Source organism: Lissotriton helveticus, chromosome 5_1, assembly GCF_964261635.1.
Source record: "Lissotriton helveticus chromosome 5_1, aLisHel1.1, whole genome shotgun sequence".
NCBI lineage: Eukaryota > Metazoa > Chordata > Amphibia > Caudata > Salamandridae > Lissotriton > Lissotriton helveticus.
Window position 1 is genome coordinate 926,443,657 of NC_136065.1, and position 27,614 is coordinate 926,471,270.

Here is a 27,614-nt window from a genome sequence, read left to right on the forward strand (position 1 = left end):
AATGCAGATAAGGGTGGGAATGTTGTCCTGTGGGATAGATCAAAATACCTGAGTGAAGCCTATAATCAACTTAATAATTGAGTCAACTATGTTAAAGTACAGAGGCGGCAATGCAGAATAGTTTCAGGGTATATATTGGGCAACTTGATGAATGATACAATCAATGTTTAATTACGAGGGAAGAATTGCAATTTTAAAAAATTTCCAATCCCACTACACCAGTGTTTTACCTAATTCCCAAGGTGCATAAAAATATCGAAAATCCCCCAGGGCGCCTGATTATATCCACCATTGGTGGGGCACTGGAAAACACCTCTAAATACATCGATTTGTTTTAATGTCCTCTGGTAAAATTACTTCCTTCATACATTCAAGATTCTGGAGATTTCCTCAAAAAGATATATGATTTTCCATGGGAAGAAGATCTGTTGCTAATCACCATAGACGTAACAACTTTATATACCAGAATCAGGCACGATGATGGCCTCCAGGCACCAAAACACTACTTGAGTGAACGCCCTATTGGTCTATGGTCACACACACAAATGCTACTAATGATGGTTTCTGTATGTTTAAAAAACAACTATTTTCTCTTTAACAATGACATTTATCACATGTCTGTGGAACCGCGATGGGCACCTGCTTCGCCCCCAGCTATGCTAATTTGCATATGGGCTGGTGGGAGGAGCAGGTGACCTGGGTCGAGTTTCACAAAGAATGGAAAGAGAATATAATTCATTGGAGTCGCTTCATCGACGACCTTTTCGTCGTGTGGAGAGGGACTGAAGATTCGGTTAGGAGTTTCATCAAGAAAATACATGATAACTCTTTAATTCTGAAGTTTATTAGCATAGTCAGTATGATCATAGATCATAGATCATAGAATGATCACATCGTTCTGTCGACAACATGGTCAGGTCAGGAATATACTCAACAAACACTGGCATCTCATATGTAATGATCCATTGTTGGGGAAGCTAGTGCAGAAAAAGCCAGCAATCACATTCCGACAGGCACGCTCTTTCAAGCAAATGCTAGTCAGCAACATGATCCCTCAGCAGCAAAGTACACCGGCAAAACCTGGTTAAAGAAAAAAGAAGGGTTTATTAAGTGTATGAAATGTAAAGCCTGTTGGCATGGGAAGAATACACACACATATACATTCGGATTATCCAAAAGAGTGAAAAAGATTAAAGGGTTTCTTTCGTGCAGGACTGAGTATGCTGTCTACGTGCTGCAATGCCCATGTGGCTTGCAGTACGTGGGCAGCACGATTCACCCTGTACATAAGAGGGTGTTGCAACATTTGCGGGCCATTCGAAATGGAGACAAGACTTATCCAGTAGCATGCCATTTTGAATCTCATCACGACAAAAACACCCAAGGGCTAAGCTACTTTGTGATAGATTGCGTCCCATTTAAGATCAGGGGAGGAAATCGTGAAAAAAAGCTCAGGAGACTGGAGTCCTGCAATATTATTGAATTAAATACAAGAACCCCTATGGAGCCGTATCAGCTGCAGGGGGGGGAGGAAAATCAGTAGAATTGCAGTTAGGATTACAGAAGATTCCTCCACCTCGGAGTAAAGCACCTGTTGTTTTGCTAAATAAATATGCCCCGCTTCTGTCTGAGCCGAAGGCTGACTTAGATGGGGGTGGTCTATTAGCTTTGGATTCAGAGTGTCCAGAGGTTAGCATAGAGGGAGACTCCCAGCCTCCGCTCCAGCCACTGGTAGATTTACCTTCGGTGGCTACCTCTCAGCCCCCAGATATTCCTATAATCGCATCAACTATAGGGGTGCAACGCAAAAAAAATGAAACTGGCAACATGGAGAGTTTATTTAGATCACTACATGAAGATCTATTGGCAAAACTACTCCCCAAATTTGAAATTTCAGATGGAAATCAGAGAGAGATAGCCGAAAAATGCACTAATCTAGAGAGAAAGTTGGATGACATCTGTTCTCGGACGGAGGTCTTGGAAGGGGAAGTGGCTGTCCTCTCTAGCGTCTCCCAGGCGCACTCTAAGACTATTTCTGAACTAAAAGCTCAGAATAAATCCCTACAACTTGATATGGAACGTCTGGAGATACGTGCTAGGAGGAATAATCTCAAAGTTTTAAAAATCCCTGAAGGAGCGGAAAATGGAGATGTGAAATCCCTAATATGTAAATTACTGAGAGAAGGTGTATTGAAGGACAGACCAGATATCAACCTTGAGAGTGAGATTCAACGGGCACATAGGGATCCTTTCCGTCGACATCCGATAGAAGTGCCCCAAGGAAGATTCTGGTCAATTTCCAGACATATTCGGTAAAAGAGCTAATATTGACTAGAGCTCTGGTGGGTCCATCTCTCCAGATTGACTCCTCTAAATATTTAATCCGTTCAGATGTAGGGAGGGTCACTGCACATAGACAGTGGGAGTTGGGGTCTCGTATGACTGACATGAGAAGCCAAGGAGCACAGGTCATGATGAAATTTCCCGCAGCATTAAAAGTAGTTTGGAGGAATTAAACATACAATTTCACCTCCACCCAAGAAGTAGATAGTTTCCTAATCAGTATGAAAGAATCAGCATTAGAAAAGTGATTTCTTATACATCCAATAGTGATAGCCCCTTGGCTAAATCAATGGACTCGGAAATGAAGACAGTAGATTAGACTCTTAGATTTAAGGTTTAAGGTTTATCAGTACATAGGAGAAGCTAAACACATAAGGGCAGATAGGGGTAGATAATTTTAGTAGGAACATAATATATCATATTAAATTAAAAAAAAAAGAAAAAAAAAAAGGGGGAGGGAGGAGAAAGTAATGAAAATATTCACGTTTAAGGGTAGTAGGCACACCACTTAGTAAATACACGTAAGGAGGCAGAATCCGAGCTTGGGACAGGGTCTCACAATGGCGGTATGATCGCCAAAGTTCAAGAGGGGGGGTTGATAATAGGAAAATATATTCCTCATAGAACCAAAAAAACTGCAGAAAACTCTATCAAATAGAAAAGTTAGGCCTAGTGTTGAGACACATTTGAAATACCTATCTAAATCTAATGGGTAGTACTACTAATAAAGTAAAAATAATAACATGGAACGTGAATGGCCTGAGGGAAGGAAAGAAGTTGAATAGAATTTGTGAGTTCTTGAATAAATCGGGGGCGCACATTTTGTTGTTAGAAGAGACCCATCTTGAATCATTAGAATGTAAGGAAGCTTTTAAAAATCAAAAGTGGATTCAAGACCTGCTTTGTTCTAGACAAAGTGGAAGCACTAAGGGGGTGGCAGTGATTATTCGGGCTAATTGTGGGATCCGAGTAGAAAGGTATGAAACAGATTGTTCAGGCAGATGGCTAACTGTCTCTCTAATTATGGATAATGTGAGATTTGCCTGCGCAGCATATTATGGACCTAATCAAGACTCTTCAGAGGCCCTCCTAAATTTGAAAACTAGCCTTTCCGATATGATTATACCTGTCATTCTTGGAGGCGATTTTAATTTAGTTTTTGATCCAAGTTTAGATCGTACCTCCAGGGCCGTTTTTTCCCCTCCTTACAAATCGAAAAGAGAATTGAAAAATATTATGAAAGATTTTAATCTAATTGATGTCTGGAGGATTAAAAATAGGGAAAAAAGGGATTATTCGTTCTATAGCCATAGACATAGACACCATTCACGTATCGATTTTTTTTTAGTAGACCAAGGTCTTTTTCCCGCAGTTGATACCATTTCTTATATCCCTGCTATTCTATCTGACCACTCAATAGTTGAGTTAGTAATTAAGATCCAGCAAGAGACGCGAGTAGACGGTGGACTCTAGATAGATCTTTACTTCTCCAAGAAGATCTAAAAGATGGTATTTTGAAGCAGATGGCAGAATATTTCAGATTTAATAGTGCCACTGCATCCGATCAAATAGTGTGGGAAGCTTTTAAATCCTACCTAAGGGGTTACTTTACCACCGCCATGATTAGTAGGAATAAGGCCAGGAGAAAAGCGGAGGGGGACTCTGTATCCTCAATAAAACAAAAGGAACAGCAGCTGCAGACAGCATCGTTAGATCAGCAGCAGAACCTGGTTTCTATTCAGAAAGAGCTGGAGGGATTACAAGCTAAATATCAGGCTAGTCTAGACAAGTTTATTAAATATAGATGGGATGCGAGTAAGTTGTAGAACTTCTCATACGGAGAAAAGTGTGGACGTCTCAGCATGGAAGGCTAGGATGGATAGGGCCAGAAACCAAATAAGTGGGTTAAAAATCAATAGCACAGGTACCATATCGTATAGTAACAACCAGATATCTGAAGAGGCTAAAACCTATATGCAAAAGCTTTATACAGGGAATAGCGACCTGTTACCCCAAAGTGCAGGGAATTGGTTGGAACAACTTGACCTACCTCAGCTAACAGTGGCGGATAGTTCCTTTCTGAGTTCTACTATTAAGGAGGGAGAGGTATATAACCAGTTGAGAAAAATGGCGAATGGAAAGGCAGCAAGCCCAGATGGGCTTCCAATTGAAGTTTACCAAATAGGTTTAGATATCGTAGTGCCTGTCCTTACAACTTTATTTAATAAAATATATTTGACAGGAGAGCCTATTCCTCAAACTTGGTTGGAGGCCACAGTTACGTTGGTCTTGAAACCTAATAAAGATCCTCTGGCTATTGAGTCCTACCGGCCGATCTCGCTGCTTAACACGGATTATAAAATCTTTGTCGGGGTCTTGGCAGCGAGATTGGCTAAGGTAATTAAATCTGTTGTGCACGAGGATCAGAGGGGGTTCATGCCAGGGAGGCAGCTGAATGAATTAACCTTCCAGGCTATTGCCGCAATAGATTATGCCACTGACAAGAAACTCCCCTTAACAATTGTGGCAATAGATGCCGCTAAGGCATTTGACCAAGTTAGTTGGCCATACCTCTGGGAAGCTTTGACTGGGTTTGGATTCCCCAAAAATTGTATATCTTCAATCCAAACGTTGTATCTAAACCCAAAAGCCAGAATCTTAGTTAATGGCACTCTCACAGATTGGGTGAAAATATCTCGAGGTACAAGGCAGGGGTGTCCCCTGTCCCCTTTATTGTTTAATTTATATATTGAACCGCTGGCCACCCAGTTAAGATCAGATATGTTGATTACGCCTTTTCTTTTGCATGAACTCGTTTTAAAAATTGTATTATATGCAGATGACCTTTTAATGTTTACTACCAATCCTGAAGTGGCAATTCCCCGGCTTTTCGATCAGGCTGAGGCCTTTGGTGAAATTTCAGGATATAAAATAAACAAGGATAAAACGGAGATCATGCAGTGGAATCAGGCAGCAGGATCGCATATAGCTAAGCCACAGATGAGATATCTTGAAGTTCTTTTGACACAAGATATTTCAGAGATATCAAGAACAAATCTCAGGAAAGTGTATAAAGAGGTCTGCGGGCTCTTACAGCGTTGGTCTGGCCTTCCCTTAAATATCTTCGGGAGAGTAAACCTGATAAAAATGGTCATCTTGCCTAAGGTGACCTTTTTGTTTAATTCAATACCACGAGTTTTAGCCCCAAGGATATAGCGATCATTCAGGGGAAAATAGGTTCCTTTATATGGAATTCAAAATCCCCTCGTATCTCCTGGAAAAAACTAAGGAGGAAATTGAGGTTGGGAGGGCTGGCACTACCGGATATATTAATCTACTGTCATTCATTCCACTTTAAAAACTTTCAGTTAATGGCAGATAAAGCAGACACGTCCTCATTGGGTAGGTTATTCTAGGCGCTATTGCAGGGTATTCCCCAAGGTCATGAATATTTCCTGTTTAAATTTGGGGATCCTAGATTTTTTTTTTTATTCTTTTATTGTCGCAAGAACATAGATTATCATCACCAACAACTGTTTACATACTCGCCTACAACCCTGAGGCCGGCGTGAAAAGGTATAACATGTATGATCTTCAAAGATGTATTCTGCCCCATTCAGGTTTGCTTTATGTTAATGTTCAGGTATGTTGTTGGATCCTTATGTACATGTTAGACAAGTGCATAATAAAAACTTGCATTTTGTTTTATAGGTACAACGTATAAACAACTCAAAATGTGACTCCGTTATATCTCACAAAACTCAGACCCTACATTGCAGTCTCAACGCTACCTTGGTGCATGTCACTCCCTCAAGTCAATGAAATCTATGTCCCACACCCAACCGCCCCCCCTCGGCTGCTCTTATTGCATCTGGCAAGGTCTATGTCCATTGTGCAGGCCCTCAGCTACACCCTTTGGCCATCACTCAATTTCCTCCTCCTCCTCTGAATCGTCAATATCACCCTCCGGCAAAGGGTCACAAATGTCCCCTCTGTATGCGTTCCAGGGTTGCCAAATACCATTCCATTTACGCGGACTGGCCCTTGTTTTGTATACCGCCCTCTCCGTGAGCATGATCATGTCCATATTCCTACTCCATTGTGCCAGGGTGGGGAGCTCAGCCGTCCCCCATTTTTGTGCAATATCCCGTTTAGCTGTCATAAGGCCTATTGTGACCCACAACTTCCCATAAAATGTTAAATCAGTAGGCCCCCACACATTGAGCAAGCACACCCGTGGGTCTAGCGTTAATGAGGTGTCAAGTGTTTGTGCGATGGTTCGGAGCACCCGCTGCCAATAACCCACGATGTTGGTGCAACACCAGAGTGTGTGGATGAAGGTACCTTCCTCGCCACATCCCCTCAAACAGTACGGGTGATCCGCCCTCCGTAACTTATGTAGAGTGGTTCTCGTGTAATATATCCTATGTAGGATTTTTAACTGTACCAGGCGGAACCTAGCTGATATGCCAGCCTCACGTGGGGAGGCAATAGCAGCGTTCCATTCGGAGTCGTCGAAATCGCCGACATCCTCCACCCATTTCTCTTTTAGTTTCTCCAATGGGTCAGTCATGTTGTTAAGTAGCTTGCGGTAAGTTAATGATGTTGCTTTCTCTTGCATAAAATCTGTAAGCAGGCGGTCTTCGAGCGGTGAAGACTCTGGTGGTGTGGTGTTCTGAGGGATCGCTGCTTGGAGGGCATGCCTAATTTGAATATATCTAAATAATTCATTGTCTCCCAATTCATATTGGTCCTGAAGGGACGTAAATGGAATCACCCCCTCTCTGGACCACATGTCTCCCACTGTTGATATCCCGATGTTGTCCCACTGGGTAAAGCCCTTAGTGTGCCGCAAGTGCCCTAGCGCTTTGGAGTCCCACAATGGAGTACGTTTCGTAATGATCCCTTCCCAGCGTAGTTTTGTGTGTGCCTTGAACCATAGCTGAACGGTATGTTTAGTGGGTCCTATCAATTTTTTCGCAACACCCTTGTGATACAGAGGCGCCAGCAGGGTGTGAGTGCCTAATTGCGTTCTATCCGCCTGAAATGCCGGGTCGTCCTGTGGGGCGTGCATCCATTGATTAATAACCTTAAGTTGGGCCGCCCAGTAGTACAGTTGCATGTTAGGCAGTGCAATCCCGCCATCGAACCAGTTCCTATTGAGCTTTACGTGAGCTATTCGTGCTGGGCGGTTCCCCCATAGCAGAGTCGATATCAGCGCTGTCACCTTCTGAAAGAAGCTGGCGGGTATGAGCATTGGGGTGTTTTCAAGTATATATAGAAAACGTGGCAGTGCCATCATTTTAAATAATGCTGCTCTGCCGAGCAACGTCAGTGGCAGCTCCTTCCAGTGTTGTACGTCATTGCGCAGCCGTACGAGAGGGGGTTGTAGATTAAGAGTAATGAAGTCTGTGGCCTCACGGGTAATATGTATTCCTAGATATTTAAAGGAAGCTCCCGCCAATTCCAGAGGGCAAGATTCCGGGGGGGCTGGGACCGGTCCCTTAAGCTCATAAAGTGTCGATTTCGACCAATTGATAGTATAGCCGGATAGCCGCCCGTGTGAGTTGCACAGCGTGAGGAGGCCCGGAAGGCTATTAGCTAGGTCTGTGAGGTAAATCAACATGTCGTCCGCGTATAAGGACACCCTGTCTTCCCACCCATCTTCCCATTTAATCCCTCTCAATAGTGGCGTCTTTCGAATAGTAACTGCCAGTGGCTCTAGGACCAACGCAAATAGGAGGGGTGAGAGCGGGCAACCCTGCCTAGTCCCTCGCGCCAAACTGATCTCACGCGATATGTGTCCATTGGCCACTACTCGTGCCACTGGGTCTTTGTATAATAGTTTAATCCATGCGATGAAGATGGGCCCAAATCCCATGCGGGTGAGTACTGCAAACAGGTAGTTCCATTCCACCATATCGAACGCCATTTTGGCATCTAGGGACAGGATTGCAGCTGGTACCTTCAACAGCGAGGCTCTTGCCACTACTCCCTGCACTCTACGAAGATTCAGTGCCGTGCTTCTGTGTGGCATAAATCCAGATTGGTCCGGGTGGATCAGCTGGGTTAAGCATGGCATGAGTCTGTTTGCTAACAATTTCGCTAGAATTTTCGCTTCAGGGTTCAGGAGTGAGATAGGCCTATAAGACGTAGATTCGTTGGGCGGTTTACCCGGTTTCGGAATGGCCACTATGGCCGCCATCCGCTGGTCCGGGGGCAATGTACCCTTCTCTCTACTCTCCTCGAACATCTGAAGAAGGCGAGCACTCAGATATTCTGACATAGTTTTAAACCACTCAATGGGTATCCCATTTGGGCCTAGAGCCTTGCCCGAGTGGAGTGCATTTATAGCCAACTGAATTTCATCAGTCGTCAGAGCGGCAGGGGATCCTAGATTTTACAAAAAAGTGAGGTTGAAGATATTGGATACAGCCCTGAAGAATTGGGTATTCTTCAGGAGAAAGCTAGGAATCCCGTATTATATGCCCCAGGCTCCAATATGGGATTCCCCAGGGACACCTGAATGCCTGAAAGACCAATAATCAATTCCTCTTAGAATGGCGGGCATTTCACAATGGCAAGATCTTCAAAATAACTCACAGCTCTTAGATTGGGATACCATTTCTAATTTGACGGGTGGAACCTTAACCCAATTTAAGTACTACCAGCTGTCTAGCTGGTGGGCTACAATATCTTGGGCCCCAGATGATTTAGTAGGTAAGGTAGATTTAGTAAATAGAAAGGGAAGGTGGAAAAGAGAGGTATCCTATTGGTACGAGATTATGTTAGAGACAGAGGGAATTACGCAACAAGAACTCCATAAACTATGGGGTGGGGTAGCGGTTTTGGATTTTAATAATTTAGAAAACTTGTGGAAGGATTCATTTATGATGCTACATGCAATAGGGAAGTCCGCACCCCTAAAAAGGAATCACTTATTCACTCTGTATAGAGTATACTTTTCACCAAAAAAACTTGCCAAGATCACGAATTCAGAATACCTCTGTCCAAGATGTAAAGCCCCCGCTGCGGATGACCTACAATGCCCTAGGCTCATAAATTTTTGGTCACAAATAGAAGGATTCATAGCAGAAGTGTTGGACATACAATTTTCAATTACTGTAAAGACAGCTTTGTTTGGGCTGATTCCAGAGTACCAGCCTAATGATCTGGAGACCAAATTTGTTTTCTATCTAATGGTCGTAGCAAGAAGGGAAATATGTAAGGCCTGGAAGAATATCAATCCACCTGTCTTTGCTGAATGTCTAATATACATCATTTACATCTTGGAGTTGGACATAGCCTGCGATAGCACCAGCTATGATAAAATCTGGGCGGCCTTAGTGGCGTGGCGGAATAGATGAGCTAAAACTATATTCCGATGATTTCACCTGGGCTCTGTTGGTGCTTAGCCTCCAGTTAAACCGAGGGCCATGTCATACGAAGAACTGGAGTGGAGCAAGCAAGCAGAAGTGACCAGTGGGTCTCCCCAATCTCTTTTTTTCTCCTCTGTTGTACATTGCTGAGGGCGGAACATCGTAACATTGGAGAGAGGAGAGGGGTCTCCCCATCTGGTAAACCCATCATTGGTCCATTAGGAATAAAAAAAAAGAAGAAAAAAAAAGAACCCCTATGGGCTTGAACATGGAAGATGATTTAAGTACACATTTATAAAACCTTGTATAGGTATACTGATGAGAAAAGATAACTGTTAACAATAAGAAAGAAAAGGAGCATCCTCAAGAAATTTGGTTAACTGTTTTGTTGAGTTAATTATGTTGTTTATTTTTGTCACAGGTTAGGCACTATGGTACGACAGACTTGATTAGGCTGTGGTTTTACATTTTGCCCACTGGGGCTTGATTTCACCGACAGCAATTGCTTTCTTCCAATAAGAATGAGAATTACCTAAAGAGTAGGTGTTGGAATACCCACTTGGGTTGTAGTCAAGCCGTATATATTAATGAAACTGAATCCCGTAGTAGAATAACGGTGTGTCCGCACTGGCGGTGTGATAAAGTTTATTGAAAGGCAGAAGTTGATGGATTTTTCTGTCTTTTTAATCAGCAATGTTTAAATATTTCCACATGAAGGGAATGCTTTTCCAATACCAAATGTAATAATTTGTGCGAAATGAACTTTAATAAATGGGTACTACGGTTCTTTCTTCCATGACTTAGGAAGCCTAATATTGGTTGTAAATTGAGAGAAACGTGTTTGAGTTCTGAAATAAATCAATCCCACAGTACTGGAAAATATCTGATGGGGCTACAGTTTTGTCCTGGGATCTTTCCTACCGTGAGAAAATCAAATGCTCTCTTGACGTTAAAATCCTCAAAGAGGTACTTCACTCATTCCTTACCAATGCCCAATTTCTTCCATCTCTATCTGAGGAAATTTGTCATCTACTTCTAGGAATGCCTGCTCTAAACCATAGGTTAACATTTATTTGGTTATTGACACAAATTATACTAAGCCATATTGCTTCCAAAATTTTTGCCTCACTCTTGCCTTTCCATTACTTAAGCAATGAGAACCAAAATGTATCGTTATTGGTCTTCTTCGCTGCTTCTCATGCATCTCTTTCTTGCCAACAAATTTCTCTTTGCCTTGAGCAGGGCTTTATAAGACCTTCTGAACTTGCTTTGTGTTAAGAGGCAGAGGCCTTCATTTGGTTGCCTCTCGCATTTCATTGCTCGACCAGTAGGCTGCATGTTGCACTGACTCCAAATGACTGTGAGTCATTTGGAGAGACTGAAGGAAGATATGACTCTATGACTTCCTTAAATCCTTCAACCAAGTTGACTTCTTTACCAGTGCCAACAGAAAACCCTTTCCGATCTTGGTTCCACAAAGGAATTACAGAATCCCTGTTTCCGTGTTTGATTCATATACATTTTTGGGGAGTTTTGGTTGCTGCATCGCGCTTACTCTGATTGTCATTTCTCAAGTAAAATCAATTGTATAGGCAGAAAGTGCTTACCTTATATTTCCCTTCTCTTAAAAATCATAGCCTTCTCTCAGCCTGGGTGAAACTGAACACTTGTGTTCTTTTTCCTCTGGGGTCCTGGTTGGAGGCAGGCATAATCCCCATGACAGACTTTTGCAGTGCCCCGTTAATGTGTGGGACACTGGAAGTTAATCCATATACAAATTGTTGGAGTGTTAACAGCCAAGGAGAGCAGGTGGACCCAGTGCTTAATTTGAGCCGGGGGTTGCAAGTGGGGTTCACTGGCCCTTATTTGTGCGGACTGGCGCTCATTTTGTTCTCAACAGAGTTTGATCCAGCGCAAGAGAAAGAAAAACACAAAAGGTGAAAGGAAGGAGGAAGAAAAAACAGGGAAACAGAGACAAAGAGAGAAAGCAGGTGTCTGGTGATGGATTAAAGAGACTGCTGCCGGTTACGAGGTGTACGTATGGAAAACACAAGAGAGGATGTATCACGGTCCTACAAGCGTGGATGAGTTCGATGTGCTACATGGTCCACGACACAAATTTATGCAAGATACAACAGGGATTGATACAACTACTAGTTGGGCCGTTTCTTTACATTCACTGGTATAATTACTATTGAATGCACACAATTGGAATATTGTGATCTGACACATGAAATTGGCCACTTTTTTTTTTTTTTATTCAAGCCTTGAGAAAGCCCAGGGGGGGCGAAACGTACGTTGGCTGCTGCTGAATGTTATGTGTAAATAAAAGGAATAAATCAAACAAAAGGACCTGACACAACAATTGTGGTGGAATTCTTCATGAGAAACGTTTTTTTGACTGGTTGATCCACAGAGTTTGTCATTGGATAATAGTTACAACCATCTGGTGTGCTTTGGTGCCTTTGGTTGGATATTGTTCTAGCCTTTTTTCATTCCCAGTTGATTTATACCCTGGTGGGTGGGTATTGTGACACCACGAGAGCACCGTACAATATTCTAGTAACAAGAACATGGTGGAGACAGATTGAACATTGTAACACATAGATGTGCAGATCATAGAGCATAACCACAATCTTTGGAAATAGTATGGTTTAAAGAGACAAAAGGTGGAATCAGGATTGAACAGCCTTTGCATTTAGCACCTGATCTTCGATAGCTCGGTATCAGGCTTCTGAGCAAAACTTTAGTTCTTGAAGACACTTACTGTTTTACAAATTAAGCTCTGGCTGAACTTTTGTTGGACCGCAACAAATGTTCTGAACCTCAGACTCCATAGATGACATTCTCCACTCTGAAACTGTGCATTGACGGTAGATACCTCACATGTTTTTTTAAGTAGCTTAGTAAGATTTCTAATGCTGAAGTCCAATGGATGCTTTAGTGAGGTCAGGAAAGCTGAGGAGGTAACAAAGAGGTAAAAGGAGATACCTGCCAGAATCACCTATATACAGGATTTACTCAGCAATGCCTGGTAGATGTATTTTGGGACATGTCACTGTTGTGCTCGAAGAGTACCTCCTGGGCAAGGGAATATCAATAGAATCCTATGCTAGCATTGGTAAATTCGCCAGAGATTACGTGGGCTCAGATTATATGTAGGAAAATGGAGCTGCACCTGATCTCTCATAATCTGCAGTCTAACAAGAGTGACCGCTTAGAGAAGTGAGAGTACTGTGCTTCCTAACACCTCTATGGACATGGTGGGTCTTAGTGTGTGCTTAGAAAGTGGGTATTAGCCCTTAGAGGGTGATTGTATGCCTTAAACGTCCAACATATGGCAAATTGAGATTAAAACTCCAGCATCGGTTTATTACAAGAAATTTCTGAATTTTGCGGCAGTATCAGGTTACAAAATGAATTCTGACAAAACAGAAAAACTTCCTATAACCAAATATTGCTCTAAACTTCATTTTGACCTAACGGGCTTTCACTGGAATACTTCAAAAATTAAATACCTCGGTGTATGGTTTACTAATTCCATTCTGGACTTGACCACAATACATATGAAAGACATCCTAGATCGGGTTTTCAAACTACTTTCCTCCTGGATTCCTCTTTTATTTTCCTGGTGGGGACTTCTTGATTCTATTAAGATGATGGTCACCCCTATAGTGTTATATGTTCTTTCAATGCTCCCTATTCATATCCCTTCTCCTTATTTCAAGAAGCTGGATTCTTTCTAAATTCCTATGGAATGGTAAATAATCTACAATGTCTTTATCCCATCTCAGGAAGTTAAAATCTATTGGAGGTGTGAATTTCCCAAACTTTAGACTATATCATAAGGCCTTTTGTCTCAAAGAGGCTTCTTATTGGCTTCATACAGATGTCTCCTCTCTTACTCATTTATGGGTTAATATTGAACACTGCCTTTTCTCCCTTTTCTCTTTCTCAGAGATCCTCGCTAATACCGCCGAAACTAGCCTCACACCTCTCCCGCTATTTGATCACACTTGCTCATTATTAAGACCTCATTGTCAACCAAAGTTAATCTCCAGGAATACATATTTACGTTCTCCTCTTTGGCACAATCGCCTTCTCGCCATCAACAATTTTGGAGTACTTGGGGATCTAAGGGTATCATCTGGATTCAAGATATCTTTGATGGTATTACTCCCTGCTCCTTTTTGCAGTTTCAAACCATTTTTCTAAGTCCTCATTCGTTTCTACATACATTTCTATTACTGATGGAAACCATTTTAGAACTTTTCTATTCTCTTCCTCCTGAAGACTCTTTGTCTATACAAGATCCACTTATCAAAATGTTATTGTTATTTCCAAAGGCTTCTCTTATTGATAAATTCTTTAACTCTACTGATCCAGAACGAACCCAATCTAAGGTTGAACTGATATGGGAGGCGGATCTGGGTTGTGAATGGAGCATCTACTTTGGAACAAGATCTGGATCAGATCGTTAAAAATCTCCAGATCTGCATCCACCACTCAAACTAAGGGGTGGATTAGGATCGCGGATTTTCCGCATCCTCCGGGCCGCCAGAAGCCACCGCCGGCCCGGAGGATGCGGAAAATCCGCTGCGGACCCACCAAAGACCCACCGCCACATTATGATGGCTGGTGGGTCTTGGTTTCAGACCGCCGCTTTTCCGCCGCGGTCGGCTTACAACCGTGCCGGAAAAGCTCTAATATGGTGGCGGTGTCTCTCAGACACCGCCAGACATATTAGGATGGCTTCCCAGACATGCTTTTCCGCGGCGCGTTCTCCGCCGTGGAAAAGCATACGGATCTTCACTTCGGGGGCCCATTGCGGGCCCCCAGGGTGAAGGGAGGTGGGGGGTGCACATGGGGGGGTACCTATGGTACCCCCCTGCATTTACATGCAGAAAGCGGCAGGCACCGCGCGCGGTGCCTGCCGCTTTGTGCATGTAAATGCAATGCATGCGTTTTTAACATTGCGGCGGGTGCAGCTTGAAGCCGCACCCGCCGCAATGTTAAAAATAGAGGATGTGACCGCCAGGGTGGCGGTCACATCCTAATTGCACAGGAGGCAACGCCGCAGCACATGCGGACGTTCCCTCCTACTCAGAGCTCGCGGACGGACGCAAGTCATTCCGCAATTGTAATGTGCCCCTAAGTTTACCATAGATTGGTTTTTACTCCTATCTCCATTGCTGGTCCTGTGACCATCCATCAGCTGAATTATATCCCCTCCTTTGCTCTCGCCCTCATGTAGCCTCATTTTGGTCACAAATTTGGTCTAGGGTCTCAACTATTTTTAATCTCCATACTCCTGTTTCAAATATCATTCTCTTTATAGGTAGTCTATCAGACTCACTTGGGTTACTGTCTCATGAGAGGGGACTCTTTGACCTCATGTTAGCCTTAGCCTTTCAACAGACTACACTTAATTGGAAATGCTCAAACAAACTCTCAGTCAAATCCTGGTTGAACACTTTATGTCACTATCATAGACTGGATAATGCTTTTGCATTCTGTCTTAATCCACAGAGAAATAGAGATGCATTTTGGTTACCGCTAACTGTTTATTTGAATAAAATCTCCATAGCTCAGATATCTCATAATCATTCTGAAAATTTCCAGCCTCCATGAATTTCTGTTTTACTTCTTTGCCATTTTTATCTTTTCTTTTTAAAATATTTATTATTGTAATTACATGTACACATATCAATCTACATTCCATTTGTTCTGCTATATATTTATAGTTATTTAAACCTCAATTGTAGGGCCTATCTTATCTCTTCCCTCTCTTTTCCTCCCTCACCCTATTTCTGTTTTCCCTAAAAAATCCTAAAAATGTGTAAACGGCTTTCATCTATGTTTCATGGCATTTTATTCTGTATAATCTAATTGTTCTTGTATATGGTTCTGTTTTTTCCCAATGCTGTATGATGAATCTTATTTCAATAAAGCTTATTAAACATTAAAAAAAACTCCAGCATAGGAAAGAATTGCTTCACTCAGGCTAACAGGCATGGTTCAAATTGGTTGCTTTGATTCTTGGAGCAAGGCGTAAATCCTGCCCCACTCCTATTGGTTTGTGAGGTCTGTAGAGGCAGGGGCAGTGAGGGACATATGCTGATGAAATGTGATTTTGAAAGAAACAAAAGTTTTTTAGTTTTTTTTGTCTGACAGGAGCTCCCTCAGCAAAATCAAAGGGAGGAGCTAAGACAGCTGCATGTCATCCAATTGCTTCAGAAAAGGAATAGGAGCACTGTGGGCGAAAGGAGACTTTTTTCAAACTATTTTAGGATAAGCCACAGCTCTTGCAGCTCTCCCACAGCACACCAGAGGGACGTTTGAAGGTGGCAGCACAAAATGCTCCCTGTGTAGGCCTGTTACATTAGCTACAGTCCACAAAGTGAGCATTCTGATTGCTGGTCAGCTTCAAACATTGCACCCATGGTCTTCATTTAGATTATCTTGGGGGTAGCTGCATTGTCTTCCAGTCACGGCTTCTCCGCTAAGGTGGAGGAGCATTGCCCCATTGAATTTTTGTAGTGACACAAAGGGAAAATAAACGATAATAACTTGTGTTATCATAATTTTATTTTCTTCCACTTCTGCCCGCTTTGCGTGAGGAGGCGGGGGCAGGGAAGGAGTGGTAGCACCCTCCTTAAGTGCGCAGTGACTGCTTGGCCGGTCCTCTCGGACCGCCCAAAACAGTCTTGGGCACTTTGCATGTTCTCCATGCAGGCTGCAATACAGTATTTTTTTTTTTTATTCCCGCTTCCCCCTGCGTCCACCCCTTCCCCCTACCTTCCCGGTTCTCCCCCTCCCTCACCCACCCTCCTACCCCCGATCAGTGCCGCCCGCCGCTGTTGTCTTCACTGAACGGCATGGCTTTTGATTTGTTCCAAGGAAAAGCTTAATAAACCATCTTTAGGAAGGTCATTTTATGAACGATCACACCATGCTTGCAGTTGCCTTGTATAATCTATTGTGCTAATGGTTTGTGAGCATGCTAAACTCAAGGTTTTGCCTATGACTAGTTGGCTGACATCTTAACACCACCCAGGAAGTGTATATATGTAGTTAGTGTTTCTCATACAAAAGGAACCTACTTTTTACCTACAAGTGAATAGAAAAAGATGTATGTACTGTATATTTTAGATAACATATCAATTGACACCTACATCTTTATATGTCTATCAATAATCAGTTTCTAAAACAGTATAACTGCCAGCACGCATATTTGCTGCTCACTGTCCTTGCACATTTGTCGCCAGCTTTCTGGATCTTCATATCACTCCTGAAGTCAGTTTCCCTGTTCGCCGACTCTCAGTGTCCCCTTTCTTCCTGACAATGGGGGCAAGTCCCCCCAGGAGATCATTGACAGGCTAAGTGGCGGCACCATTCCCCTCCCTCATCTTTGCTGTCCTAGCCACCAGAAGCAATGCGGCTCACATCGAATACCGAATCATTAAGCTGTGAACATTCTAAGATAAATTCATTTTTAGGATAGGCTCACTTTTCTACATTTTAATTAGAAACTGAAAAGAAGATATGTAATAGGGCTAGTGTGTTGGCTGCAGAGGGCGTGGGTTCCTATGATGGTTTGTACTCGGCCAAATCTGTGATCATGGGCAGATCACTTTCTGCATAGTTGCTACACCTTTCCAGATCAGGAGGAGGGCAGCATGTGTCCAAATAACGGCTAACAGTTATATTGGTCCAGTTGGTTAACATGAATCAAGCAAGGACTATAAGTTTCCAGAATAAATTACTTTCTTAGAAGTGTGCCCTCATCTGGCTGCATGGTGTCCTCCTGACATGAAGCATTATAGTAGCCCTTCTATAGCTCTCCACTGCCCAGTTGCCTTTATCTCCAAAAGTGGGGTTGGGAAGCACTTACAATCAGCCAAACCACAGGTGAAAACGCTATTCAAAAGCCAGACATCTACAAATATATAGTTAACCATTAGTGCCGGAAATATCAGGCCACAAACTACTTCAGAAATGACTGTCCTTGAAAACACGACATGTTTTTAACCCCCTTTGTTTCTAATTGAGAAAATAAATATATTTATTTTTTCTGTAGGATGTAGGGACCTATATCCGTGAAACTATTAATAGCAATGGGGTATCCCAGTAACATGCAGAACCTGGGGAGTACCAACAGTAAATAGACAGTGGTTCTGCCATGCAATTAGTAATTACTTATGTATTATTCCGTAAATCCACCCTCACTTAGGATTTGACAATCAATGTTACATTGATATACATCAAAGATAATAAAATAAAGTAATCACAGCGACACTCCAAACTGAAAAAGTGTGTGACCGATATAGCTGGGGGTCGCGTAACGAGACTCCTCCATGCTAACTAGTTACGCAGCCCCAGCTATATCGGTTTCAAAGAAAAGTCATGATTTGTTAAATTCTTGCATTGCAGCAGACATTTCAATAAAAGCTTTTTGGGTTAAAACTTTTTCATTGAAAAATGTTAGCAATGTTCAATGAAACCTCACCTCTTTTTTTGGCTTTAAACCTAACCATAACTTTTGCCCCAATCATAAATCTTAGCCGTAACCTAATATTCTTTCTCTGTAACTTTGTTACTAATCATAACCTTGTCCCTCACCATTACCCTGTCTCTAACATAGCTCTTACCACGTGCCTTCCCTGTACACGCTCTGTTACGTAGCCCTTAACCATTGGATGATCCTAACCTTTGCCCTAACTTTAAACTTGTTCTCAACCCTCTAGCTACCTCTAATCTCGAACCTATCCTTCTTAGTCCTAATTTCGATGAACGCTTTTTCTCTGACTTGTATTTCTCCTATCTAGATTTTTTTATTTTTTATTAATGGTTTTTCAATAACACTTTTGCTTGGAAATATAATTTTTTTTGTAATGTGCTAGGATGAAATGACACGATGCCATCAATTAGTCCTTAAAAAGAAAAACTATGGATTTAAAGTGCCGACCAAATTCAAAAGAATATCATAGAGAAAAAGAAAAAGCATTGCTCACTTCGATAATTTGCTCATCATATTCGTCAAAGGGCTTTGCATCTTTTCTGTTGTAGAATGTAGCTACGCCAACAATTTCTTCTTTTTTATTTACAATGGGCAGTGAGAGAACATTTTTAATTGTCCATCCAGTCTCGTCAACAGGCCCTTTCTGGAAATAGAACACAAAGTTAACACGTGATCATTTCAACTTGACACCACCACTAGGCCATAACAATGGCGTAAGCACACTACACAAATACTGAAGAACAGCAATGCAAGACGGACGCTTAGCTTTAAATTCAAAATAGTTAAAAGTCAAAAGAGGCAGGCGTATTTGCCATGTCTAGCACTGAATACTAACCTGCAAACTTAGCGACACGTTCCAGCATGTGTCGCGAGTTAATACAGTTTAGTAAAGGAGATGCTCTTTGGGGAAATAAATGGTGCTTAGGTTGGTACCAGGGGAGAGAAATTCCAGAGAAAGGTTTTCATTTAAAATCATGCAAACAAAAAGTATCATTTTTCATTTACTTGCATTGCAGTAGGCTTTTCAACACAAGCTTTTGGGGATAAAGTGTTTTCATTGAAAATGGTAAGGATGCTCAATAAAACCTAGTTGTTTATTCTGCCTCATACCTAACCATAACATTTGCTCCTGGCACAGTTCAGAACCTTAACCTGTACTGAAGAAGTGTAGCATTATATACGTTGCATGCAATTTAGCTCTAAACTGGTCAGAGGCAGGGCCGGACTGGGAACCAAAACAGGCCCTGGCAAAGTGCTCGGCCGGCCCCCCTCCCCGGGGACGGGGACGGGGGGGGGGGTTGGGGGTGCCGCCGAGCTCTTTGCCGGGGCCGGTTTTCGGCCGAATTTGTTACAGGCCCGATTCTGCTGCTATGCTGCAAAAACATCCCTGTAACAAAAACGGCCCCCAGGGGCCCAAAACGGGCCTCCGCCCGTGCGGCGCACCGGGGGATTGCCCCGTGCCCGCTACAGCCAGTCCAGCCCTGGTCAGAGGTGGATATGAAGAGGCAGGTATTAAGTTATGTTGCAGTGATGTTACTGAAAGTTCGGGAATGTAATTCAGGGTGGCAGGAGGGGGTCTGGGAGGGTCATGGATTGTGTAAGGAGGTTCAAAAACATGTTAAATAAACGGGCAAGCATTTTTTTGCAGGTTAATACATTTTTGCCCATTTATTTAACATCTTTTCCTAAATATTAGTGCTAGCAAATAAACAGCAGCTGGTGCTGCTGTTCACCAAGGGGATAAATGCAAAAACAACAGTTGATGGACAGAATGCAGAACAATGTCATACATTCACCCCAGTACAAAGATCTGGGCCATCTGTCCATCACCTGTTGTTTGTCATTCGTCACCCCGAGTGGGATGGGTATGCTCAGACGTGAGTCCCATGCTCTCCACACCACTGGAGTTAAGCTATCCTGGCTGAAGACGGCTGATAGCCAGAAACCGGTCCTAGGATGCTTGATTCTGGTCCAGGAAAGACATGGCTTGGCAGTTCGGGCTGGACTGTTCCCATGAGGCACAGGGTCAAGGCGATTTGCATATGGCCATGTCTGAACTGGGGTGGTGTGGAGTGCAAAAAAACGATGGATTTAGGCCCAGATATCTGTACTGGGGTGAATGTATGACATTGTTCTGCATTCTGTCCATCACCTGTTGTTTGTTATTTGTTAACCAAGGGGGCGCATTTAAAGGTCAAGAGGGCTGCAAGCGGCCCCCGGGCCTACTTTGAGTATCACTGAGTCATAGACGGACAGATGGATATGACTAGCTTCTCTCTCTGACCAGTACCAGAAGTTAACAATAGCAATCGAATATCCTTCGCCTCTGTGACAGGGAGAAGCTCTTTCCTGCATAGAAACTCACACTGCAGTCCACTTCTTATTACAGTACGGGCACCATTCCAAGATGGCGCAAGCTGAAGCAAGTTTGTGTCCAGTGCTGTTGATCAAAGAGCGCTTTACGCTCTACCTGCAGCAAGGAAGGGACACGTTTCCTTCAGCTTTGGGTCAGAGATAGTGTCAGTTTTAAAAAAAACAGATGTGCCTCCGCTGCTCTTCTGCTACCTGCCAGGAAGTACAGGGCGGTTGTTCCCCACCAGTGCACTCCATGGATATTGCGAACCAGCTCACAATAGGAATGAAGTCTTCTGATATTTCATGTTGAACTGGTTTGCAAGGTACCGTACATACTGAACATAAAATACTTTCACCTTCCGGCTTAAATATGTTTTCTTTTCTACTACAACTATGATTGACCTAGGGTTGAATAAAGTGAAATGTTTACCTGAAATGTGAAATAGTCATCAGTTATTGCGTTCATCATGTTGCAAATCTAGAATATAGACAAGACAAGTTTAGAGTAAAGGTAAACACATGAAAATGGCTATCTCATATGTATCTGTAGCTGTGCATATAAATCTCTGGCACAACAATCCAGCTGTTTACATTGGTTTTTATTTTATCTCAAAACACAAGACATTGGAGAGGATATTGACACTCCACTGGCTCCCCATCGAAGCTAGCATCACCTTCAAGATGCTAAACCACGCTCACAAGGCCCTCCACGACACCGGACCAGCATACCTGAACAGCCGACTCAAATTCCACGCATCCCAAAGGACCCTACGATCAGCCCAGCTCTCCTACGCTGTGGTCCCCCGCACCAGAAAGACCAGATCGGGAGGCCGCTCCTTCTCCTTCCGCGCGGCCAGAGCCTAGAATGACCTTCCGCTCCACCTCAGACAGACAACATCGCTCCCCATCTTCGCAAGAAACCTCAAAATCTGGCTCTTCGACAGACCCCCTCCCTGATGGACTGGAACCTGCGACCCCCCTCACCCCCCTGCGCCTTGAGACCCTTACGGTTGAGTATTCGCGCTTAAAAAACACCTGATTGATTGATTGATATTCTGTATAGCGATCACAATGCAGTAGCACTATGTTTAGAAACCTCCTTTGAGGGCACCTGAGTCAACAAGCCACAGACAGGCCTGCTAACTACAAAATGCCGCTTTAATCTAATAAATCAAAGTTCACAGCAATCCAACGCAACCCCTAATTTGCTGTATTGCAAATGTACCAAACAAGTTTAGATTGTGCTTTGAACTTTAGGCAAGCTTTATTGGGGTTCAGAACATGTGGGCTGTTTTGCAATGTCTGTTATTGGTGGAGAAATAAGTATTTTGTACACATGACACTTTAGATGTGCAACTTGATTCCTCTTGGAATTCTGCATGTCGATCCACCTTCTTCCTTAGGACATTCGACTACTCTGCCCTGAAATACAACCCACTTATTGCTGGAATGATGACAAGATGAGTTCCGTGGTTTCCACTGAAACATGCAATGATGTGCAGATCATGAGTTCAAATACCAACAAGGCACACTCAGCCTGTTATCCCTCGGAGGCCAAAAAATTGAATACCATTACATTGGGTAATAATAACACCTGTTCTTTGTAGCACTTCAAAATGGCAGAAGTACAGTATGAAGCATTGCAAGAACCACAACTTATTATTTAATCATTGCCTTTCGTCTGACAGCCCTGTCTTCACAAACTTACAATTGTTTCGGTTTATTGAGTTTTGGTCTATCCCCTCCTCTTTGAAGTTCTCGCACAGGGCTGTTGGTACGCAACTTGCCTGAAGAACTAACTGCCAATCGGTGTGTCCCTGATCAATGTACCATTAAACATTTTAACCACTAACCTTCCGCGTTACTCCTTTGAGAATCATATATGCAGGCTTCTGCTGCACACACAATTAACTCTTAATTCATCATTTTCATATTGTTTTCCAGCTGACCACTCAAAAATTGCAGACTTAGCCCTACAAAACAGACGTACGGTAGGCGGGCGGGCTTTATGGTCACAATGCCATCTTAGATACATATATACCACTTCACCTGCCTATATCAGATGCCAAGCTGCATCTTGCCCCAGTCTCCCTGGGGTTCCATAGCACGGTTTTTACTCCTCTTGGTCTTCACAAGGCAAGCGAACTGCATTTGTGCTAGCTATAAATAAGGGGGGTTTAATATGCTACCTCAAAGTTTACAGCAACCCATTTCTATCCTCAATTTGTCATGTAATGTCAGTGAAAGGTTAAGTCTACACTAGGCAATTTATGTATATCTAACTCATTCCCTTACCACACCACAACAGTCTCCTTATCTCACTGGTGTGGATGGAGCCTCACCCTATGACAGACACATTCAGGGCCGCTCTAGTGCTGGTGGCGCCCAGTGCGACAATCTGTTCTGGTGCCCCCCCCTCCATGACCACCTCCGCCTCGGATTGAGTCACTACTACCTGCACCTTATCTCTCCATAGCCCCTCTCTCACATATGTTTCATTTGTTTTAAAGCTCTGGTAAAGGCTGGCTACTAATCCACTCAGCTACACACATAAAATACAGACCTTTGCAGCCGGCATATTAACCCTCTGCAGTACTACTAAAGTTTATGGCCAGTCAAAATTGCCACTAGACAAAAGTTCGATCTCTATCTCTAGCTGGAATATTAAGAGTTATCTTGACATTCTTATTGGTGCCTGAAAGATGGACATACAAGGAAACTCTGGAGCAGGTGCTTTTAAATCTTAAGTTATTGCTATACACAGCGCCCTCTCCCTGAGGTCAGTGCACCCCCTTCAAGTCAGCGCCCAGTGCGGCTGCACCAGTGATACTGCCCTAAAGCTGGCCCTTTGCACATACCTGCCACCTGTTAGGGGGAGATGTGCCATGGCATTATTGTCTTGGTGAAGGGCTTGAAGGGGACCACATTTTTTTTAATGTAAGGACAGATGCCCCGAAACAAGTTTTTTTACAAGCAGTGCATGGCACACTCATTCAAGGACCATACTACAAATTCCACTGAAGACCAGTTTACTGATTTAATAATCAGCAGCATTTCATTTAGTTTCCATTTGACATGACTTTGTAATACTGCAGATAGAGGCATACAATATTACTAAAGAAACTCAAAACTTACAAATCCATTTTCCGCCACATACGTAGGAAGCCCGCTCACTAGAGACCAGTGGTCAGGGGGAGGGGACCTGTAAGTAGAAAAGTAGACGTCATGTGCAGTGCACGGTGGGAAACAATGACACAATACAGCTAGAAGGTATTTTATAATTGTATGTAACTTACGGGATGACTTTGATTTCTTCCTTTCCATGTAAAATGTAATCAATTATCTTATAAAAGAGGACTTCCTGCAAGACAAAAATGTAAAGCAATGCCAATTACATTCAACATCTGGACTTTAAGACTGGCATAATGTAATGGAAGGCTCAGCATACATACCCTCCCATCCGGTGTCTTAGGACCTTTATACGGTTCAACTTCTCCCAGTTTGACTGGCCATTCATCAAAGAATTCCTAAGCATAAAGAAAAAATGTGAAGTTTACCACTGTGTTTTTGTATGCTTTTATGGTACCAATGGAACATGGATCTTTGCACTCATGCATTAATTCCAGAAGGTCTCAATGGAAATAAAAATAGCATCATTTCAAATCTCTCTAAATGCTAATGATTAATGCACAATGTTGGATAACAATCTGATTTTGATGGGAAACATCCTTTACAACGCAACTTTTACCACGCAGTGCCTTTACGACGCAACTTTTACAACGCTAACCATTACAACGCATTGCGCTGGGGGGTGCTCTAGGATAGGGAATAAGTTTAATTTACTGTCCAACACCTTCCCTAGTGTCCACAGGGACTGGAGTTGGAATAGTAAATTAAACTATTCACTATCCAGCACCCCAAAGCACTATGCGTTGCAAAGGTATGCGATGTAAAAACCGTGTTGTAAAGGCATGCAATGTAAAAGTATGCGTTGTAATGTCATACATCCGATTTTGATGTAACATACAATAAATCACAGCATTGTCATGCTATTACCGCTAAGATAAACTCAACAAAATGTTGCCATCAGATATAAGTGTGGCGGTGATAAAAGTCTTGGAAGTGATTACGGCTAGTAATGGGCACAACATCTCATGACAATAGAGAACCCATACTTTTGATGGTGGTTTGTCTCATGTCGCATGATACGTTTAATTTTTCAGAATTGTGGCCTCAGTGGATGCACAGTAGAGGCACAGCAGTTGTGTTTTAGAATCATATATGATTCTTATTGTTCCATATGTGGGAGACTCTGTGAGTGAAAGGCAAGGTGGGAAATAGATTTCACTGCACTCAAAGCTTCTTCTGTTTCCCAGATTTACATTCCTCACTGAAGGGGGCGCCGGTAAAACGTTGCAGCGCTGCTTTGCGCAAAAAGCAGAAAATAGCACATAACCAGATTTATTAAGAGTCTCCTGCTGATGATGTCATTGCTGGTGCTCGTTCTAAATTAGTTTGTTCTGTGTGACACAGCACCTTACTCTGTGACACAAAATTAAGTATTCACTGTCTAGGGTAGGCTTTGAAATGGAGGTACACCCTCCAGTAGAATTCCGAAGTGTAGACATCAGCTCAGGGACCATACATATAATATTTGTGATTGTGCTAAAGCAAACAATGTAAGTATATCAGACGTTATACTACTTGAATGTTTGCTAGCACCTGCTTTCTTTAATGTTGGACTTTGGGACAAAGGCAGATAGGGGCTTTCGGGGGTGCAGCCGACCGCAATGGAAGATTGCACCCCTGAGGTTTTTTGAGCCAGTGGTGCGTCCCAGAGCACATTTGGGCTCGTTGGGCGTTTTTTAGACTGGGGGGTGGGGATATTTAACCAGACATTTTGTATGCTGTGTCCGTTTTTTAGTAAGGTGACATGGCAGCTGGTCCGGGTGCTGGGTTTTATAGGCACAGGCAGCTTTTTAGGCAGTTTTGAGGCAGTTTTGCTCAGTTTGGTGTGTGGTTTTTGTAAGACAGAATTCTTGTGTTGCTGTAGTTTCTACTGGTGTGTGATGTGTTGCCTACCTGTGCTGCCAAGATGTCTAGCACCAACCTACGTGTGGCAAAAGCCATGCGCCTGCTCGCGGAGGCAGGACGCATGGATCTTGTGGTGCCGGCAGCGCAGGAGGCACAGCCCGCACGGTCTGCAGCTGGTGGGGTGGCTGCGGCGGTGTGGGCCTATTCACTGCCGCGGCCCTGACACTCCTCTGCAGTGAAGCCAGTAGGTGCGAGTGGCCGTGGGCGGAAAGCGGCAGCACACGCAAAGGCGGCAAGGGTAAGGGGTGGGGCGCTGCACTGAGTCACGTGCTCCAGTTTGAGTGAGCAGGCGGGACATAACACAGAGAGCCAAGCCATGAGGTCACAGCGGCCGGAGAGGCCACATGTGGCACACGGAAGGGAAGGAACTGCAGCACTGAAACAGCTCTGCTGCAAGTGATTGATGACGCGCTGCGGATACTCGATTCGGGGGGGTCTTGTCTTCTAATTCTCCTTGACCTTTCTGCAGCCTTTGACACTGTCAATCACAACACCCCCTCAACACTCTTCAACAGAGAATGGGCATGGAGGGCACCGTACTTAAATGGTTTGCTTCCTTCCTCTCTGATAGATCACAAATGATCAAAATAGCGGACAGTCTTTCATCTCCTTTGGCGGTGTGTCAAGGTGTTCCTCAAGGCTCTATACTTGCACCCACATTGCTCAATCTCTATTTGGAACCACTGGTAAATCTCCTAAGTAAATCCGGGGGCCACTATCATCTCTACGCAGACGACACTCAAATCTACCTCAAGGTTGCCTCCACTCACGATCTCTCTGTCCTAAACTCTACTATGGACTCCATTCAAAACTGGATGTCAACACATCAACTGATTCTGAATCCCTCCAAAACTAAATTCCTCCTCCTCTCCTCCTCACTTTCTCCTCCCCCGGTTCAATCATGGATGGACAGATGAATCTACTGAACAATAAACCCATCGTTGTCGACAGCGCAAACTCCCTTGGTGTCATACTCGACACTAAACTCAATCTACTCTCCCACATTAATTCAATTGCAAAGTCTGCTCGATACCAACTGTGCCTTCTTTGGGGGATTCGTTGCTTCTTCCCGGAGCATGAACTTAAAATCCTGGTCCAATCGCTGGTCCTCTCCAGACTGGACTACTGCAATTCTCTTCTTACTGGCCTCCCCAAATCCCACCTGTCCCCCCTTAAGTCTGTTCTCCATTCAGCAGCTCGTTTCATTTATGGGGCCAAAAGAAGCGACCACATCACACCCATGTTATCCACCCTCCGCTGGCTTCCCATTGAGGCAAGATCTATCTACAAGACTGCCTGCATCACCCACAAAGCCTTGCACTCCTCCTCTCCTCGCTATCTGGTGAATAAACTGAAACTCTCTGGAGGCTCTAGACCATCACGAAATGCGGAAAATCTACTGCTTGAACCTCCCACTTTCAAGAAGGAAAGATCAATGGCCCAATCCTTTTCAGGCAACGCGGTGAGAATCTGGAACTCACTTCCGCCTCGGCTCCTGACCACCACCTCCTCCCAGGCCTTCAAAACTGACCTCAAAGTTCTCCTCCATCAAAGACACTTCCAAAGTTATTTCATGCCCTCTATTATCTGAAGGAAGACCTTTTAGTATAGAAAATGTCTATTCTCCATGACTATGGAAGTACCTTCCTAGTGTGTTCTTGTGGTTTGAGAGACTGCCATTTATTTCAGTACTACCCTTTTACCTGTGTTTGGTACTCTTTTGTAACATGCACACGTCACTTTTCTCTTGTAACACACTGTTTGCTACCTCTTACTTTTTGTTTGCTTTCGATACTTGCACAAGTGCCACCATTGCCTACGTAACGTTTGTTCTTGTGTTTGAGTGTCCTCCATTTATTGCAGTATTATACCTCTACTGGTACTTTTAACGCTTTTGTAACCTGCACACATGTCACTTTTTC

General features: G+C 43.3%; 1 protein-coding gene across 1 annotated transcript in view; it reads right to left on the minus strand.

Annotated features, from left to right (window-relative positions):
• Nucleotides 1-27,614, minus strand: part of PDE6C (phosphodiesterase 6C) — a 348,347-nt gene that overhangs the window by 186,885 nt on the left and 133,848 nt on the right. The window contains exons 5-9 of the mRNA XM_078641134.1: nucleotides 24,051-24,125; nucleotides 23,895-23,959; nucleotides 23,734-23,800; nucleotides 21,029-21,076; nucleotides 18,737-18,886 (exon numbers count right to left, since the gene is read on the minus strand). Of these exons, the coding sequence (XP_078497260.1) occupies nucleotides 18,737-18,886; nucleotides 21,029-21,076; nucleotides 23,734-23,800; nucleotides 23,895-23,959; nucleotides 24,051-24,125 (405 nt within the window). The remainder of the gene's footprint in view (nucleotides 1-18,736; nucleotides 18,887-21,028; nucleotides 21,077-23,733; nucleotides 23,801-23,894; nucleotides 23,960-24,050; nucleotides 24,126-27,614) is intronic.